The sequence below is a fragment of the Pan paniscus genome, chromosome 19 (assembly GCF_029289425.2).
Source record: "Pan paniscus chromosome 19, NHGRI_mPanPan1-v2.0_pri, whole genome shotgun sequence".
Classification (NCBI taxonomy): Eukaryota; Metazoa; Chordata; class Mammalia; order Primates; family Hominidae; genus Pan; species Pan paniscus.
In genome coordinates, this window is record NC_073268.2 from 23976491 (window position 1) to 23995377 (window position 18887).

Consider the following 18887-nt stretch of genomic DNA (forward strand, 5'->3'; position numbering starts at 1 on the left):
AACTGAAACATACCATAGAACCAAAATAGAAACCTCAGCGGAGATGGGCTTAACAGCAGAATGCAGGCCAGAGAGGAAAACATCAGGGAATTTGATGATACAATAATAGACATCATCCGACCTGAAAAACAGAAAAAAAAATAGTGTTAAAAAGATAGAGTCTCAGGGAATTTTGGGGCTATATCAAACGATCTAACATTCATGTCAGCGGAGTTCTGTAAGGGAGGAGAAAAAGTGAAGCCAAAAACATTTGAAGGAATAAACACTGAAAATTTACAAATATGACAAGAGACAAAAACCTACAGATTCCAGAAACCAAGCAAACCCCAAAAATGATAAACCCTAAGAAACTTACACCAGGAAATATCATATTCAAACTTTTGAAAGCTAAAGACAAAAAAAATTATGAAAGCAGTGAGAGAGAAATGACACCTTACCAATAGAAGAAAACAATTTAATTGATGGCAGGTATGTCACCATAAACCATGGAAGCCAATATGAAGTCGTACAATAGTTTTCAAATGCTAAAAGAAAAAAAAAAAACTGTCGGCCAGGCGTGGTGACTCACACCTGTAATCCCAGCACTTTGGGAGGCCAAGGAGGACGGATTACAAGGTCAAGAGATCGAGACCATCCTGGCCAACATGGTGAAACCCCATCTCTACTAAAAATACAAAAATTAGCTGGGTGTGGTGGTGGGCACCTGTAATCCCAGCTACTCGGGAGACTGAGGCAGGAGAATTGCTTGAACCTGGGAGGCGGAGGTTGCAGTGAGCAAAGATTGTGCCACTGCACTCCAGCCTGGGTGACAGAGCAAGACAAAAAAGAAAAAGGAAGGAAGGAAGGGAGGGAGAGAGGGAGGGAGGGAAGGAAAGGAAAGAGAAAGAGAGAGAGAAAGAAAGAAAGAAAGAAAGAAAGAAAGAAAGAAAGAAAGAAAGAAAAGAGAAGAGAAGAGAAGGAAGGAAGGAAAGAAGGAAAAAGAAAGGAGAAAAGAAAAGAAGAAAAGAAAGGAGGGAGGGAGGGATGGAATGAAGGAAGGAGGGAGGGAGAGAGGAAGGGAAGGAAGGAAGGAAAAGAAGAAGGAAAGGAAGGAAGGAATGAAGGAAGGGAGGGAGGGAAGGAAGGAAGGAAAAGAAGAAGGAAAGGAAGGAAGGAAGAAAGAAAGAAAGAAAGAGAGAGAGAGAGAAAGAAACTGTCAACCCAGATTTATATACCCTTTGAAAATGTTCAGAAAACCAAAGAGAAATCAAGACATTCTCAGATGAAGGAAACTTAAAAGATGTGGCCAGCAAACCAACCTAAAACAATGACTAAAGAAAATTCCCTAAACACAAACGCAACTATAAAATAAGGAAACTTGGAAGATCAGACAGGAAAAAATATAATAAAAAATTAATATACGATTAATTTAAATAAATTTCTTTCTCTTCCTGAGTTTTCTAAATTATGTTTCATGGTTGAGGCAAGAAGTATAATACTGTCTGATGTGGTTCTCAATATATGTGTAGAAAATATTTAAGACAATTATATTAAAATGGAGGCGAGTAAAGGAATATAAACAAAGGTGAGTTTTCCACACTTCACTTTAACTGATAAAACGTTAACACTGGTAGACTATGGTAAGCTATGCATACAGCATGAAATACCCAGAGCAACTATTTAAAAAGCTATGCCAATAGGTATACTAAAAAACACTATAGATAAATCAAAATGGAACTCTAAAGCATATTCAAGTAACCCACAGAAAGGCAGGAAAAAGAATACAGAGAAACAAACAAAAAACAGAATGAACAAACAGAATACAATAAATACAATACAGGCTAAATATAGAAAATTACAGCAAATGGAAAGAGTCTAAAGACATAGAAAAAAGACAGATCTTGGCAGATTGGATAAAAAAGCATGATCCAACTGTACGATACATTCTGCAAAAAGCTAAATATAGCAATATAGGTAGGTTGAAAGTAAAAGGATTGAAGAGATGCACAATTGTTCATAGCAGCTTTGTTTGTAATAGCCAAAAACTAGAGATCACAGAAATGTCCTAAAGATCTCAAGGCCATCATGCAGAGTGAAAAAGGGCAATTCAAAGGGCCATATATTTGATAATTCTATGTATATAACGTTCTTGAAATGACACAATTATAAGAATGGAGAACAAATTAGGCATAGGACAAAGGAAAGCTCTGTGGTGATTGAATAGTTCCATATTTTGATTGCACCACCCATGTGAAGAAAACATATATGTGGCCGGGTGCGGTGGCACACACCTCTAACCCCAGCACTTTGGGAGGCTGAGGCAGGCAGATCACGAGGTCAGGAGTTTGAGACCAGCCTGGCCAACATGGTGAAACCCCGTCTCCACTAAAAATACAAAAATTAACCAGGCATAGCGGTGCACGCATGTAATCCCAGCTACTTGGGAGGCTGAGGCAGGAGAATTGCTTGAACCCAGGAGGTGGAGGTTGCAGTGAGCCGAGATCGCGCCACTGCACTCCAGCCTGGGCGACAGAGTGAGACTCTGTCTCAAAAAAAAAAAAAAAAGTGCCCACGATTCAGAAATCTAATATTTACAATATTAGATTTAATATTTTAAATATTTAATCTATGTAAATTTAATATTTACAATTCATGGATTCCTCACTGGCTCTACAGAGGCAGATAAGGCCTTCCTATCACTCAGCTACTGGTCTCAGGCTGGCCCCAGTGCCCATTCTTCCTATGTTGTGCACAACCCCTTTCTCAGAAAGACAGGGGCAAAGCTGTCAAGAGAACTTTCTATCACTTCCAGATTCGATCTTCCAGACAGTGTGGACTTGAGTTTTTACAGCTGAAATTCTCCAAAATGACACTCAAACAAAGAAAAGAGAAGAGAGAAGCACTTCTAGAACAGCTGCCTTCTCAGTGCCTGGGGCAGGGAAGAGACAGCCCAAAGATCTTGAACCAGAACACAAAGCCTTGGTAATACCCTGCCTAACTGCAAAAGGGCAAGAGAGGGTAAGCCTCCCATGTGCCCAAAAGGAGAGGAGAACCAGATATGCGTGAGCCCGAGTCTCTTCCAGAACAGCCTTGAAACACACAGATGAGGAAAGGTAGAGGGAACCCCCACAATAAATGTGCAGTGGGGGGACAGGGCAGGAAGAGCTTGGGGAATAGCAAAGGATGCAGTTGGGCTAGAATGTATAGAGTGGGTCGGGGGTCCTGGTATATGAGGTAAAGTCAGCTGGGTCAAGATTGTGGAGGGTCTTGGTTGCCAGGCAAACAAGAATTTGAGCCTTGCTCTGTCTGTAGGAAGGTTGAACATTTCTGCACCGGCAGTGGAGCTATATGAAGGTAGATAAAGAAGATCTCCAAAGTGGAGTATGTGGTAAAGTAATTTACAGGCTAGCCAGATTGACAAAAGTTAACAAATGACCTGGTGGTAGAAAAATAAAGACAATAAGTACCCACTATTCTGTCAAAAGGTTTGGTAATGAAAAGAAGGCAGAAGCCACCTTCATGGAAGAAGTGCCTCATGGTTACGGGTCAGACATTGTAGGATCAGTTAACAGATGTGCTTATAGGGAAAGAAAAAATGATCCAGTAGTAAAGAAGACATGAAAGAGGCAAGAAAAGGGGGAGCATAATGGATGAAATGTGGCCCTGAAGAAATCAAAAGGGAATCAGCCAAGGAAGGAACAACTCTGCATGTGAGACACAAGAGGAAAAGAATAAAAATTATTAGAAAGGTATGGAGGCAGAAAAAAAGTCTAAGAAACTAACGAAGCAGAAACAGTTTTGCAGACAATTTTTCTAATGATTCTAAAAGGGATACATTCAATTTGTGGAATTTGTGGAATAAAAACAAGAAAATAATATTCATCAATAACTATAAAATGCAAAGAATTTCACTGCTAACCTCTTGATTTATTTACTTTCAGTATTTTTCATACATTTTCAAACTAATGGACTATTTCAAACACTGCTATTTTATGGAGTCAAATTTATCGAATTTTTTACAGGTTCTTAATTTCAAGTCACTGTTACAAAGGCCTTCCTCATCTGAATTTGTAAAAGTATTCTCCTATATTTTCTTTTAGTACATTTATGATTTTCACTTTTCACATTTGAATCTTTGATCCATTTGTAATTTAAGTATATAGATAAAGTAGTGAACATTCATGCAGCTGCACAGTTGTATCAAATCTTAACTTTTTATGTTAACTCCACTTTATTGAGATATAATTTTCAGACAATAAGATGCATCAATTGAAAGTGCGCAGGTCAGGCTGGGCACAGTGGCTCACGCTTGTAATCCCAGCACTTTGGGAGGCCAAGGTGGGAGGATCAGTTGAGGTTAGGTGTTTATGCCAGCCTGGGCAACATAATGAGGCCCCATCTCTAAAAAAATTTTTTTAAATTAGCCAGGCATGGTGGCATGTGCCTGTAGTCCCAGCTACTTGGGAAGCTGAGGTGGGAAGACCACTTGAGCCCAGTAATTCAAGGCTGCAGTGAGCTATGATCATGCTACTAAACTCCAGCCTGGGCAATAGAGTGAGACCCTGTGTCTAAAAATAAAAATAAAAGTAGGCAGCTTCATGGAGTTTGAAAGCACATGAATTTGTGTAATCAACACCCAGATCAAGATACAGAATAGCATTTCAAAATGTAGAACATCAACCTTAGAAATTCTTTCTTGTTGCTTTCCAGCCAGTACATCTCTCTGACAGAGACAACCACTATTCTTATCTCTAACCATGTCAAAGATGAGTTTTGCCTGTTCTTGAAGTTAATATAAATGTAGTCATACTGTTCGTACTGTTTTGTGCCTGACTTCTTCAGCTCAGTATGTTTTTGAGATTTTTCCATGGTGTCATGAGTACCGGCAGTTCATTCTTTATTGTTGTTGCATACTACTCCATTACATAAACATGTCACAGTTTGTTGTCCATTATTCTGTTTATGAGCAGTTATTTTTATTTTAGTGCTATTAAGAATATAGCTGCTATAAGCATTCTTGTGCAAATATTATTGTGTGTATAAAATATATACATTCATCTCTCTTGGACATATACCTAACCATGAAATTGCTAGGTCCTTGGGGGAGGTCCTTTGTCAGAGAGAGAGAGAGAGAGAGAGAGAGAGAGAGTATATTACTGTATAAATAAATATGTGTTTATTTATTTTTATACACATATTTATTTATAGAGTCATGTGCCACATAATGACATTTCAGTCAACAATGATGGAACATACACGTACAAAAGCTGTCCCAAAAAACTATAATGTCATATTTTTATTGTACCTTTTCTATGCTTAAATGTGTTTCCAGATAACAAATACTTACCATTGTGTTACAGTTGCCTACTGTATTCAGTACAGTAACATGCTGTGCAGGTTTACAGCCTATGAGCAATAGACTATACCATATAGCCTAAGTGTGTTATAGGCTATACCATCCAGGTTCATGAAGTCCACTGTGATGTTTACACAACAACAAAATCACTAAAGGTGAATTTCTCAGAATATATTCCCATTGTTACAAAAGATATGATGTTGTGTATGTATGTGTTCTAATGTGTGTGTGGGGGGGTGGGTGTATGAAGAGAGAGAGAGAATATTTTAACCCAGGCTGTAGCTTGCCTTTTCACTTTCTTAGCTATTTATTTGATCAACAAAAGGTTTTCATTTTGATGAAGTCTAATCTATTTATTATAGTGTCCTCCATGAGCTTAGAAGTCTTCGCATGGCAGAAGGTTATGAATATAATCTTCTGAGTTTTCTTCTAAAAACTTTAGACTTGAAATCTTCACAATTAAGTGTTTAATCCAACCTGAATTAAGTTTTATACGTAGCGTGAGGTAGAGATCAAGATGTATTCATTTTGGCTATACAAGTATCCACTTGATTCAGCAACAAGTATTGAACAGTATAGAAAAACAGTATTGAAAAAGCTTTCCTTTTCTCATTGACTTGCTTTGGGATCTTTGTCAGAAATCAATTGACCACATATATGTGAGTCTATTTCTAAACTCTATATTCTTTCTCATTGATCTACTTTCCAACCCTTATGCCAATATCACACTGTTTTAATTATAGTAGCATTATAGTAACTTGCATGAATTTACATTTCATTGCCACAAGCAATGAGAGTGCTATAGGCAGTGAACGTATCTGTTATCAAACTTTGATTTTTTTCAGTTTGATAGGTGGAAAACTAAAATATCTCAGTATAATTTAAATTTACATTTCTCCTTTCATGAGTAACATTGAGCGTTTTTTCTTATTTTAAGTGCCTTTTGTATTTTCCTTTTGGTCACTGTCTAGAGTGTAATTGTAATATTGTTTCCCAGTTTGTCATCTTGTCTTCTGGTTTTACAGGTTGTATTTTTCATCCAAGCACAAGTTCAAACACTGTTATTTTATGGAGTCAAATCTAACAGTTTTTTACGACTTCTTAATTTTGAGTCATCATTGGAAAAGTCTTCTGACTCCAAATTTATAAAATAATTATCCTTTTGGGCATATTTATTATTTATTTTTCATATCTCAATCTTTGATCTACTTGTAATTTGTCCCACTGTAAAGGATGAAGTATGGTTTCAACATTCCCTGCCCCCACACCAAAGGGAATACAAAATTGTCCCCAAAGTACATATAACGGTCTACCTTTTCCCCATGGCTTTTATTTTGTATTTTATTTTATTTTATTAAAAATGAAATCGCACTGTGTTGCCCACCTGAACTTGAACTCCTGGGTTCAAGTAATTCTTCTGCCTCAGCCTCCTACAGAATGGGAGAAAATTTTTGCAATGTGTCCATCTGACAAAGGGCTAATATACAGAATCTACAAAGAACTTAAACAAATTTACAAGAAAAAACAAACAACTCCATCAAAAAAATGGGCTAAGGATATAGAAAGACACTTCTCAAAAGAAGACATTTATGTGGCCAACAAACATATGAAAAAAGCTCATCATCACTGGTCACTAGAGAAATGCAAATCAAACCACAATGAGATACCATCTCACACGAGTTAGAATGACGATCATTAAAAGTCAGGAAACAACAGATGCTGGAGAGGATGCAGAGAAATAGGAACACTTTTACACAGTTGGTGGGAGTGTAAATTAGATCAACCAATGCGGAAGACAGTGTGGCAATTTCTCAAGGATCAAGAACCATAAATACAGTTTGACCTAGCAATCCTATTACTTGATACATACCCAAAGGATTATAAATCATTCTACTATAAAGACACATGCACATGTATGTTTATTGCAGCACTATTCACAATAGCAAAGACGTGGAACCAACCCAAATGCCCATCAGTGATGGACTGGATAAAGAAAATGTGGCACATATACACCATGGAATACTATACAGCCATAATAAAGGATTAGTTCATGTCCTTTGCAGGGACATGAATAAAGCTGGAAACCATCATTCTCAGCAAACTCACACAGGAACAGAAAACCAAACACTGCATGTTCTCACTCATAAGTGGGAGTTGAACAATGAGCACACATGGACACAGGGAGGGGAACATCACACCGGGGACTGTGAGGGGGTGAGGGGCTAGGGGTGGGATAGCATTAGGAGAAATACCTAATGTAGATGACAGGTTGATGGGTGCAGCAAACCACCATGGCACTTGTATACCTATGTAGCAAACCTGCACGTTCTGCACATGTATCCCAGAACTCAAAGTACAAAAAATCTCATAATTCAAGAAAAAAAAAAGGATGAAAAGGGGCCACTAGCTAAGGATGTGGAGAGCCTGTAGAAGCTGGAAAAGGCAAGAAAATGATGTTCCCCTAGAGCCTCCATAAAGGATTAGCAGCAAGTAACTTTCTGAAGAAAATGCTGAGTAAGTATTCCTCAGAAAGAAAACACACCCCTTTCAATGAATCCTATTTAAACATCCAGTATAAACCAACACTGTGATACATTTTTATCTAATGTAATACCACAAGCAAACACCAAGCACTAAAAATGTTATAAAATGTGGACTTTGGAAAACCAAAAGAGAGCTAGTCTCTTTTCCAAGAAATTTCTTATTAGCAATCAAACCCTACCTTTTCCCCATGGCTTTTATTTTATTTCATATTTTATTTATATTTTATTTTATGTTATTACATTTTATGGAAAGCTAAAACATAAATCTAGCAATTATCTTTAAAACAAGACTTTTAAAAGACTAACATTTTAATTCATACTCACATTGTCCTGACACTGAAAATGGGGAAACCATTTGGGCAGAACAAACTAAAATATTGACTTCTGATTTCTAAGTTTACCAATAATTATTAGACATTAATAGTTTCCCTTTTCTAGAGAAGAAAGGAAAAGAAGGATGAACTCATTCCTGGTTAAGCTCAGTGCCAAGTGGAGAGGTCAACAAGAATGTAATGAACTTAGTATACTCACACCTGCTTAATAATGGATGCTGTTAGGACAGTTCCTTTTGAAGACATAATTTGAAGCTCTGGGTCCAATAGACAAGTAGTAGTTATGATGGGTAATAACTTACTAACAGCCTAAATGCACATTTTTATGAGACAAATAACTCTTCTTAAGCAAGTAAAAAGCAGACTAATAAGATGTTCCTACACGATTTGATATAAACCTGAGAAAGGAAAACAACCCACCTGTGTGACACCACGTAGAAGAGAGGCTATATAAGCACTTCAAAGAGGAAAACACCAAGAGCCTTGGAATTCAGACTCTGTGGAGGTGGCTTGAGCTTTTCATCCTGGTGACCACAGACCTGGAAACAAACTAAAGCCAGACACATACTATGGACACCAAGGGCTGTACAACAACCAATTCTCCTTCAACCCCATGTCAAAACTGCTCTAGGATTACAAATGTTAGTACCATCTCTTCTAACAACGGCTGCCATCCTGGTGGCCTTACAGTCAACAACTGTCAACCAGCTGGCCACGTTCTCAGAATTCCCTGGGACCAGGGCTGCCAACCCACTCCTCGCTTTTGTCGCAAGCCCATCTACCTAATGAACAACTTCAATGCCCGTTTTTCTCTGGATGACTGCAGCTGGTATGGTGAAGGCATCAACAGTAATGAGAAGGAGACCATGCAAATCTTGAACGAGCGCCTTGCTAACTACCTGCAAAAGGTGCGAATGCTAGAACGAGAGAATGCTGAACTGGAATCTAAAATCCAGGAAGAAAGTAACAAAGAGCTCCCTGTTCTATGTCCTGATTACCTGTCTTACTACACTACCATTGAGGAGCTCCAGCAGAAGGTAAGATTCCTAAGAACCTGTTTAATCGTGTTGTGAATTAATGGTTTCCAAGCAACAGTTATTTGCTAAACTTTAATATTTTTTGTTCAGTTGATGCTGAAAAATTTTTTGAAGAATAGAAAAATTTCTTGAGTGAAATTGTCATCTTGAGGCAGCATTCAGAGTCTGATAGTATTTCTGGTCAGGCACAGTGATGCACACCTGTAATCCTAACACTTTGGGAGGCTGAAGCAGACAGATCACTTGAGCCCAGGAGTTCTAGACCATCCTGGGCAACATGATGAAATTCCATCCTTACACACACACACACACATACACACACACAAAAAAAATTAGATGGGCATGGTGGCACATGCCTGTGGTCCCAGCTACTTGGGAGGCTGAGGTGGGAGGATCACTCGAGCCCAAGAGGTTGAGGCTGCCATGAGCCAAGATCCTGCCACTGCACTCCAGCCCAGACAAAAGTGAGACTCTGTCTTTAAAAATCAGAAACAAAAAGAAGAGTCTCATGGTGTTTCCTTTCTCCAGAAATACACTCTACCATTATAACTAGATGACTCAGGACCAAAAGATGTTAACAGCAAGTTGTTGCCATTTTTTAAATAAAAATAGGGAAACAGAGATCAGAGAAAATCAATTTTGCTTTAATGAGTTTCTAAGCAATTTAGTTTTTATCGATTTTTCAACCATCACCACCTTTTTCTCTTTTTATGCTTATGTTATCATCTCCACATTGCTTGGTTTGTTTCTACACCAAATCCAAGTTTGTTATGCACAGACGTATTCTGCTACTACATATCTGGATTTATTCAGTTTTATTCATTCAATAAATGTTTACTGAGCAGCAACAGCATTGGGCCAAACATTGTTCTAGATTCTGGGAAAATACTGGTGACCTTTAAAAAGTCCCTGCCCTCATGGAGTTGACATTCTAGTGGATCATGGTATTTATATAAATTTAGGATGGATTTTATTTTATTTTATATTTATTTATTTATGTATTTATTGAGATAGAGTCTCACTCTGTCACCAGGCTGGAGTGCAATGGCGCGATCTCTGCTAGCTGCAACCTCCAGCTCCCGGGTTCAAGCGATTCTCCCTCCTCTGCCTCTCGAGTAGCTGGGTCTACAGGCATGCACCACCACACCCAGATAATTTTTGTATTTTTTTTTTTTTTTGAGACAGAGTCTCGCTCTGTCTCCCAGGCTGCAGTGCAGTGGCGCGATCTCGGCTCACTGCTAGCTCCGCTTCCTGGGTTCATGCCATTCTCCTGCCTCAGCCTCCCGAGTAGCTGGGACTACAGGCACCCGCCACCACGCCCGGCTAATTTTTTTTTTTATATATTTTTAGTAGAGACAGGGTTTCACCGTGTTAGCCAGGATCGTCTTGATCTCCTGACCTCGTGATCCACCCGCCTCAGCCTCCCAAAGTGCTGGGATTACAGGCGTGAGCCACTGCGCCCGGCCAATTTTTGTATTTTTTAGTAGAGACAGGGTTTCACCATGTTGGCCAGGATGGTCTTGATCTCTTGACCTCGTGATCCGCCCGCCTCAGCCTCCCAAGTGCTGATATTACATGGGTGAGCCACTGCGCTCAGCCTGGATTTTATATTTTAACAACAACAACAAAAATACTTAAAAGTTTCTAGTTAAGTACTTTTTGCTGATCTTTTAGGAAAATAACAGGAAATCTGACTTTCTGAAGTTTTCCAAGCTTCGTGAGCATAGCTATGAAGATTAATAAAAAGTCTACTTAGCCTTCCCCTGTTACTTGACACACACACAAGCCCCTTGGTTCTTAAAGAAGGAAATCTTGGTGTTTGCTTCATTTGTGTGTACAATCTCTTAATTCTAGATCTTGTGTACCAAGGCCGAGAATTCCAGACTGGTCTTGCAAATTGACAACACCAAACTGACTGCAGATGACTTGAGAGCCAAGTAAGCCCACCCAACACCGTCATCAATGACAGAGCTCACCCTGAGTCTGACCGAGATGCCCTCAACAAAATTGTCCCTATGTCTACTAACCCTCTTGCCCCAGATGATGTTGGCACAAGCCCAGAAAAGACTTTCAAATTCAATGAATGATTAAGATTAATAACTGCTCACATGTATACAGTACCTATAGTTTCTAACTTGTGAACCCATTTGATTACCTACACAATAGTTCAGTAAAATAGATAGGACTAATATATTGTTACCCTCTTTAAGGTGAGAAATCTGTGGCTTAGTGAGGCTCAGTTACTCACCCAAAGGTAAGCATAACTAGCACAAGTCAAAACCGAAACTTGGACACACGTTTTCTGAGCCCTAATCCAGTGCTTTCTTCACTTACATTGCATTGCCACTAGGGGCAGAGGAAGGACAATAAATTCCCATATCTCAAAGGATAGCAATGTAGATCCCCCTAGCAAACTAATTTGGGAATCATAATTAAGTTATGATCTATATCAAATGGTTTCACCTCCAAAGAGAATAAAACTTCTAATAGAAATACACTAAGTGAGGTGCCCAGAGCAAAATGCAGATGAGAGTTCTGCTTGGCTTGGTTTGCATCATCTCCTTCAGATGTCTCTCTTTTCCCATCTGGTTTTTAAAGATATGAAGCTGAGGTGTCTCTACGCCAGCTGGTAGAGTCAGATGCCAATGGCCTCAAGCAGATCCTGAATGTGCTGACTCTGGGCAAGGCCGACCTAGAGGCACAAGTCCAGTCTCTGAAAGAGGAGCTCCTTTGCCTCAAGAACAACCACAAAGGGGTGAGAGAAAGACCAATAGAGTAATCACAAGCTAAGTCCCTAAAAGTAGCATCAGTTCCTTTGAGTTGCACCTGACAAAGGGTGTGCCCGCTTGTATTAGTTTGTTCTCACACTGCTATAAAGAAATAACTGAGAGTAGGTAATTTATAAAGGAAAGAAGTGTAACTGAGTCACAGTTCCACATGGCTGGGGAGGCCTCACGAAACTTACAATCATGGCTTAAGGGGAAGCAGGCACATCTCACTTGGCAACAGGAGACAGAGAGAGACCAAAGGGGGAAGAGCCCTTTATAAAACTATCAGATCTTGTGAGAACTCACTCACTATCCTAAGAACAGCATGGGGGACACCACCCCCATGATCCAATCACCTCCCACTAGGTCCCTCCCTTGACACATGGGAATTATGGGAATTACAATTCGAGATGAGATTTGGGTGGGGACACAGAGCCAAACCACTGCTACGTACTACTCTGGTTTAGCCCTGAAAATACCTACTGCTACTAGCACTGGTTCAAGGTAGTATTTCAAATCCACTGGCTCCAACACAATATCTGGAGCCATAAGGGGAAGAAAGGCCTCCAACATCCCCTCCAGCTTTTCTACAAGAAGGAACCCAATTTTTCTGTCCTTACAGTCTTCCCATGTTTGTAGGCATCCCTACACAGGCTTCTGCCACCTCCCATTGGTACAAGTCAATATTGGTGCAAGTCAATATTGGCACAATCCCGTATTTGCACCATAGAGACTATATTCTCTCATGATCAATTCCACCTTTATCCTGTTTCACCCATTATCCAGCCCTGGAAATGATCTAAATTTTTTGGAACTCTGGTCTTGCTACTCATTTTTTTTAATTTTGCACACATTTAAACACACAGTCCTACCTGAAAGAGTCTTAAATCATTTTATAGCATCTCAATAACACCTGTAAATCATGTATTCCTTTGTTGTGGGCTATATTTTAGACACAATTAAGCTAAATCGTAGCAGTTAGAGTGAAACAAGAACACAAAGGGGTTATCTGTTCACCAAGTGACTTCACAGTCTTTTTCTTTCCTTAGGAAATCAATTCTTTACAGTGTCAGCTTGGGGAGAGACTTGACATTGAAGTGACTGCTGCCCCTTCTGCTGACCTAAACCAGGTTCTACAAGAAATGAGATGTCAATATGAGTCCATCATGGAGACAAACCGCAAAGATGTGGAACAGTGGTTCAACACGCAGGTGGGGGATATAGAAAAGTCAAAAACAATAAGCTGATGCTGCATTTCTAGGGCCCTTTAATCAAAGTCATGTTTTCCTCCCATAATATTCTCAGTCTCTGGCTGTGTGTTTCAGATAGAGGAGCTGAATCAACAAGTGGTGACCAGCTCTCAACAGCAGCAATGCTGCCAAAAGGAGATCATAGAACTGAGACGCAGTGTGAACACTCTGGTGGTTGAACTGCAGGCCCAGCATCGAATGGTACTGAGCAAGCTGACCAAGCCTAGCTCAGCAAAGATGGAAACAGTCCCTTACACCTGTGTGTTGCAGTATTTCCCAAACTGTGTCTTTCAGAACAATAGTTCCTCATTTGTTAAAGCGTCTATGGCTGAAAAAGAGCTTTGTGGCCAAATAAGTCTATGAAATGCTGGACTAAACCAAGGTTAAACAGGGTGCCTTCCTGTGAGCCATTAATAAGCTAATATACACCATGAATCTCCAAGAAGGGGGTATGTGGTATTCAGCATTCCAAAACTTATTTGACTGTGGATCCCCCCACTTTTTTTAGAACATCTCATGGTATTAATGATTCATGAAGTACACTTTGGGAAACACTGGGAGAGCATTTTATTATATGCAAAGCATTTTTACAAGCTATCACATGAGATTTATAAAGCAATCCTAAGAGGGGGGGTGGCATAATTATTAACGAATGTTACAGATGAGGCTCCAAGAGCTAAAGTGATTTTCCCAAGCAAATCCAAGGTAAGTTTCAGCCCACCTATTTTATAGAGACACTGAGATCCTGAGACATTAAGAAACTCATCCAAAGTCACAAAAGAAATAAGAGTCTGAGCCAGAGTTTAGATTCCAAAGCCAGTATCATTCTGTCTCATGATAATGCCTCTCTGAAGTAGAGAATTGCTTACATGCTCTGATGTGAAGGCTTTTGGGAAGACCTTGCCCCACACTGGTTTTGTCACCAGCTAGTCATGTGACCTTGGACAACATATTGAACCACTTGAACCTCAGTTTTCTCATCTATAAAAATTGGGATAATCATGCAAATAATAGGCTATTAAAACCTAAAATCCCATCATTATCCATAGACTTACAGAATGATAGAGCAGGAATGAAATTTACTCATCAGTTTCAACTTTCATATTTTACATATAAAGGAATTGATCTGGTGGATAAATTGTATATGGTAAAACATTGCTTGCTTCCTTTTTTAAGACACGAACACTCACTGAATGAAGTGCCATGGTAATGCTTTTTTTTTTTCTTTTTGAGATGGAGTCTCACTCTGTCGCCCAGACTGGACAGCAGTGGCACGATCTCGGGTCACTGCAACCTCCACCTCCCGGGTTCAAGCAATTCTCTGCCTTAGCCTCCCAAGTAGCTGGGATTACAGGTGCCCACCACAACACCCAGCTAATTTTTTGTATTTTTAGTAGAGACGGGGTTTCACCATCTTGGCCAGGCTGGTCTTGAACTCCTGACCTTGTGATCCACCCACCTTGGCCTCCCAAAGTGCTGGGATTATAGGCGTGAGCCACTGCGCCCAGCCAGTAATGCATTTTTAATGCCTGGGTGTGCATTAAGTTATTTTTTTTTTCTCTCCTAAGTAGGAAAGTGTGGTGCGAGATTATTGGTTGGTCAAGAAAGAGAAAGTGAAACAAATACTTACAGAGAAGCAAAAAGAGAAAGAGAGAAAGAGGGAAGAGATAAAGGAAAGCAGATTTTAGCATAGTTGATCATTTGGGTTTTGGATTTGATTAGGAAACAATAAATAAAGTGCTTGGAGATCTATCAGTAGTGTCACAAAGAAACCATTTTTTAAAAATGATACAGGTCACAGGTGACCTGGGCTTAAAGGAGTCATCATTATAAATCCTACTATCCTTCTCCATGGTAGAGAGATTCCCAAGAGTGCATCCTAACGGAGACAGAGGCTCGCTACACGGCCTTGCTGACCCAGATCCAGAGTCTGATTGATAACCTGGAGGCTCAGCTGGCAGAGATCCGGTGTGCCCTGGAAAGACAGAACCAAGAATACGAGATCCTGCTGGACGTCAAGTCCCGGCTGGAGTGTGAGATTACCACATACCGCAGCCTTCTGGAGAGCTCGGATGGCAAGTACGTAAAATAACAGCAACTTCTATGACAAAGAAGTGCAAATGAACGCAGATATATGTACTGCCACTGGCAACAGGGGTCAAGTGCTTTGTTTGACCTTCTTGCCAGTGATGGGGAGCTTGGACAGAGGCATCCACATACCCTCTCAAGCTGTGCCATGAGGAAGACTTGCAATTGTAACCTTATCCAAATTTGAGGCATTGGCTGACCTGAGCTGTTCTGAAAAGCCCATGGGCCAGGTTAATTTCTTATAGGTTGCTTACCTTCTTAGAGTTTTAAAAATTACTAGAGAAAAAATGATTTCCCCATAGATGAATATTCCTGGTGACCATTACAGATGTTTCCCCACTGAGATGAACGTCTGATTTTCATGAGCTTGTACAAAACAACCCAGGCTCCTTTGGAGGAACATTCTGCTCAGGCTGAAACCCCTAACCCTATCTAGCCACTAGTCCTTGAGGCCAACAGAAGCATGTACACATGTATGTTTTAGCATCTTTTTTTAAAAAATAAAAGTTATAATTTTTGTAAGCAATAAGAAGCTAACCAACCCATAAGTAAACATATACGGAGGATGAGTTCTTTGAAGCAACTCAGTCCAAACTAAAACCCCAGAGACTTAGTTACAATTGCAAAGGAGACCTACTTCCCGAAAATAATCAGTGAACTCTTCACAGCATTCTTTTAATTGGCATGACCACATTATATGAGCACAATGGTCATCAATGCTGTCACCTTTAGGAGCCGTGATCATATACCAAAATACCTCGAATCATCAAAGAAAGATTATGTTTATAAAAAGAGTGTTTACTATGAACTGCTTTTTACTTCAGTTCTCTAAAAACTATGCATAGACAGCCAGAAGGCACTTTGAAGCTTCCTGATGACACAGTGAGGACTCTTTCATAGCTGGGGTTCAGGCCACCACTATTAGTATGACTAACTCCTCAATGAGAAAAATATCTGGTTAATTTCCATTCCTCGGATAATAATGCCCTCAACTTGTTCCTTATCACTGTTGATCCTGTGGGTTTAGTTTCCATTATATCCATTCTGCAGATGAAAAACTAAAGGTTGAGTACGTTAAATGACTTAGCTGAGGTCACCAGCTGGTAAAGGACAGAGCTGGTCTCTGCCTCAGTCTTTTGACTGCTAGTGCAGTATTCTTTCCACAATGTGACGGTATTGACTAATGGAAACTTACATAATCGAATACTTCTAAACCTAGGATGCTGATTTCCAATGGATTTGATCTGATTCTTTTTCTTCCAGTAACTACAGTACAAAATAAATGAATAAGCATTTAGAAGTATGTACTTGTCTTGAGCAACAAGTGTTAAAAAAATTAGCCACAATCATTTTTCTCCATGACCATCATCGCCTTCCCTCAATCACAGCTAAAATTGTGTTTTTTTTCCTTAGGCGTCCCTGTTACCCACGTGCCACCAAATGTGAGCCTTCCCCTTGGACATCTTGTAAGTCCGGAGCCATAGAAAGCACGGCCCCAGCTTGCACATCCTCATCCCCCTGCAGCTTAAAGGAGCACCGCAGTGCCTGTGGACCCCTGTCCCGGATACTGGTTAAAATTTGCACCATCACCAAGGAGATTAAGGATGGGAAGGTCATTTCTTCTTACGAGCATGTGCAGCCTTGTTTCATCATCAGACCTGCCAAAGTCTAACATCCCAAGGTGATGAAAATGACCCACATTTATGAAACAGAGGCCAATACATGCTCCTGCCAGAGAGGTTTAAGAAAACTCCCCAGTCCCTTAAGGTACTTAGTTTCTTACTACTACAGCGGGTCCCCATTGCTAGGTAGAATATCTTTTATTCTGCTCCTTCCCTAACTCACCACTGCTAACATGATAATAAATTACATTTCTCTGGAAGGACGTTTTGCATTTATCTGAGGGATGGGAACTGATTTGTAAGCACCCAGGAAGATGGCCTACATTGCTTGACTACGCAGGTGATTGATGGGCAGGTCTCTCTCTTGTTTACTCAGGCCTTGTTTACTGACATTCCTCCTTAGAGCCAGTCAGACAAGTTTAGGGTTGTTTTTGGCCACTGGCACCTGAAGGTGAAAAGCTACAACCTTCCCTTCTAAATGTCTTTGGATACAGAAAGAAACATACATGGGAACAGTATAAATAGGGGAAAAGATCTTTAATATTTAATTCACTTGTGTAGATAGTCACGAGTATGGATCCTATTAAACTCTGCTGTCTTAATTATGATTTATCTATACTAACATACTTTACCTTTCCAAAGATATTTTTTTAAATGTCCATGGTCTCCAAAACTTTGTGACCTATTAGGCTCTCCAAATATTTTATTTGAGAATCAGATAAGTTGTGGGAGTGAATCTAGAACACTTTGAAGAAATAGCATGGGTCTTTTCATTAAACATTTGCTATTTCTCTTTCTATTCTTTAGGGAATGGGAGTTTGTTCTGATTGTTTGACAAGGAACATTTAGCTGGAATTCTCAAGAAATAACCCTTCTTCCCCTCCCTGTGAAGAGTGACAAAGAAAAACATAGCTTAGATTCCTGCTTCAATCTATCCATCAGAGTAAATGGACATAATATCCACACATTTTGCAGAAAAGCAATAGTGAATAATTGCTGCTTGTAAGTGCAAGGCAGTCCCAATGTGAGAAGGCATCATTTATATACCAGCCATCATCACAGCTTCTTACAGGATAGTCTCAGAATATGTAAGTCATTCCTGACAATAATCATTGGACATTGCCAGAGGTTTTAAGAAATAATTCAAAATCAAACACAGATGGGTAGTCAAAAGGCCTGAAGTCCTACACCTGCATTTCCCAGCTGTGACCTTGGGGAAAACATTTAGACTTCATCAAATTTAATTTCTGTGTTTGTTAAATGAGGATCATGCCTACTTCACAGGGTTGTTGTGAAGATCAAATGAAATTGTTTATGTGACACTGCTTTGAATGCTGAAAAGCACCACCCAATGTAATTTTTATGTAAGTTTTGCTTTTAGCTACAGCCCTAGACCTATTTTTGTAATTATCTCATTTTAAAATTCTTTCTTCATGAATTTAGTTATCCAGTCATGATTTTGGAGTTTTAATAGTGTTTAACTTTTAGGAGGAAAAAAAAACATGATTTCCTGTGATCAGGCCCACAATTCTACTCAATAAAGCATTTTTCAGTTCTTAGGGTATGTATCGCATATCAATGAGTCAATAATGCCTGATGCCCACATCAAAGACACATGCATTGTGTAACTTACAGCTTGATGATTTACTTCCTCCAGACAAGTAGCAACTTACACTAGGCAAGTGGAATGCAGAACTCCCAGAATGACCTCTTTTAAATCAATAATTTCTCTCTCATCTAAGTGGGCAGAGTGCCTCCGGTCAGTAGTTAACTGCGTACTATCTCAGGCTGCAGGATGAAAATGTGGAAAGAGCATGGAACTGGGATTCAGAAACCTTGGGACGGAGTCTCAATCCAGCCTGGGCATGTATGACCTCGAGTAAATAGGATATAACAATATAAGCCCTGCCTA

General features: G+C 39.7%; 1 protein-coding gene and 1 long non-coding RNA gene across 4 annotated transcripts in view; one reads left to right on the forward strand and one right to left on the reverse strand.

Annotated features, from left to right (window-relative positions):
* The window catches only part of LOC117976486 (uncharacterized), a 162323-nt gene that overhangs the window by 5266 nt on the left and 138170 nt on the right, over positions 1–18887 (reverse strand). For all 3 annotated transcript variants that reach the window (XR_010110641.1, XR_008621605.2, XR_010110642.1), the window contains one exon: positions 14–121. This is a non-coding gene — a long non-coding RNA (uncharacterized LOC117976486). The remainder of the gene's footprint in view (positions 1–13; positions 122–18887) is intronic.
* On the forward strand, positions 8151–17325 carry KRT39 (keratin 39). The gene is made up of 7 exons (XM_003831406.5): positions 8151–9247; positions 11102–11184; positions 11846–12002; positions 13065–13226; positions 13341–13466; positions 15124–15344; positions 16767–17325. The coding sequence occupies exons 1-7, from the start codon at positions 8780–8782 to the stop codon at positions 17023–17025; spliced, it is 1476 nt and encodes a 491-aa protein (XP_003831454.1). The 5' UTR covers positions 8151–8779; the 3' UTR covers positions 17026–17325.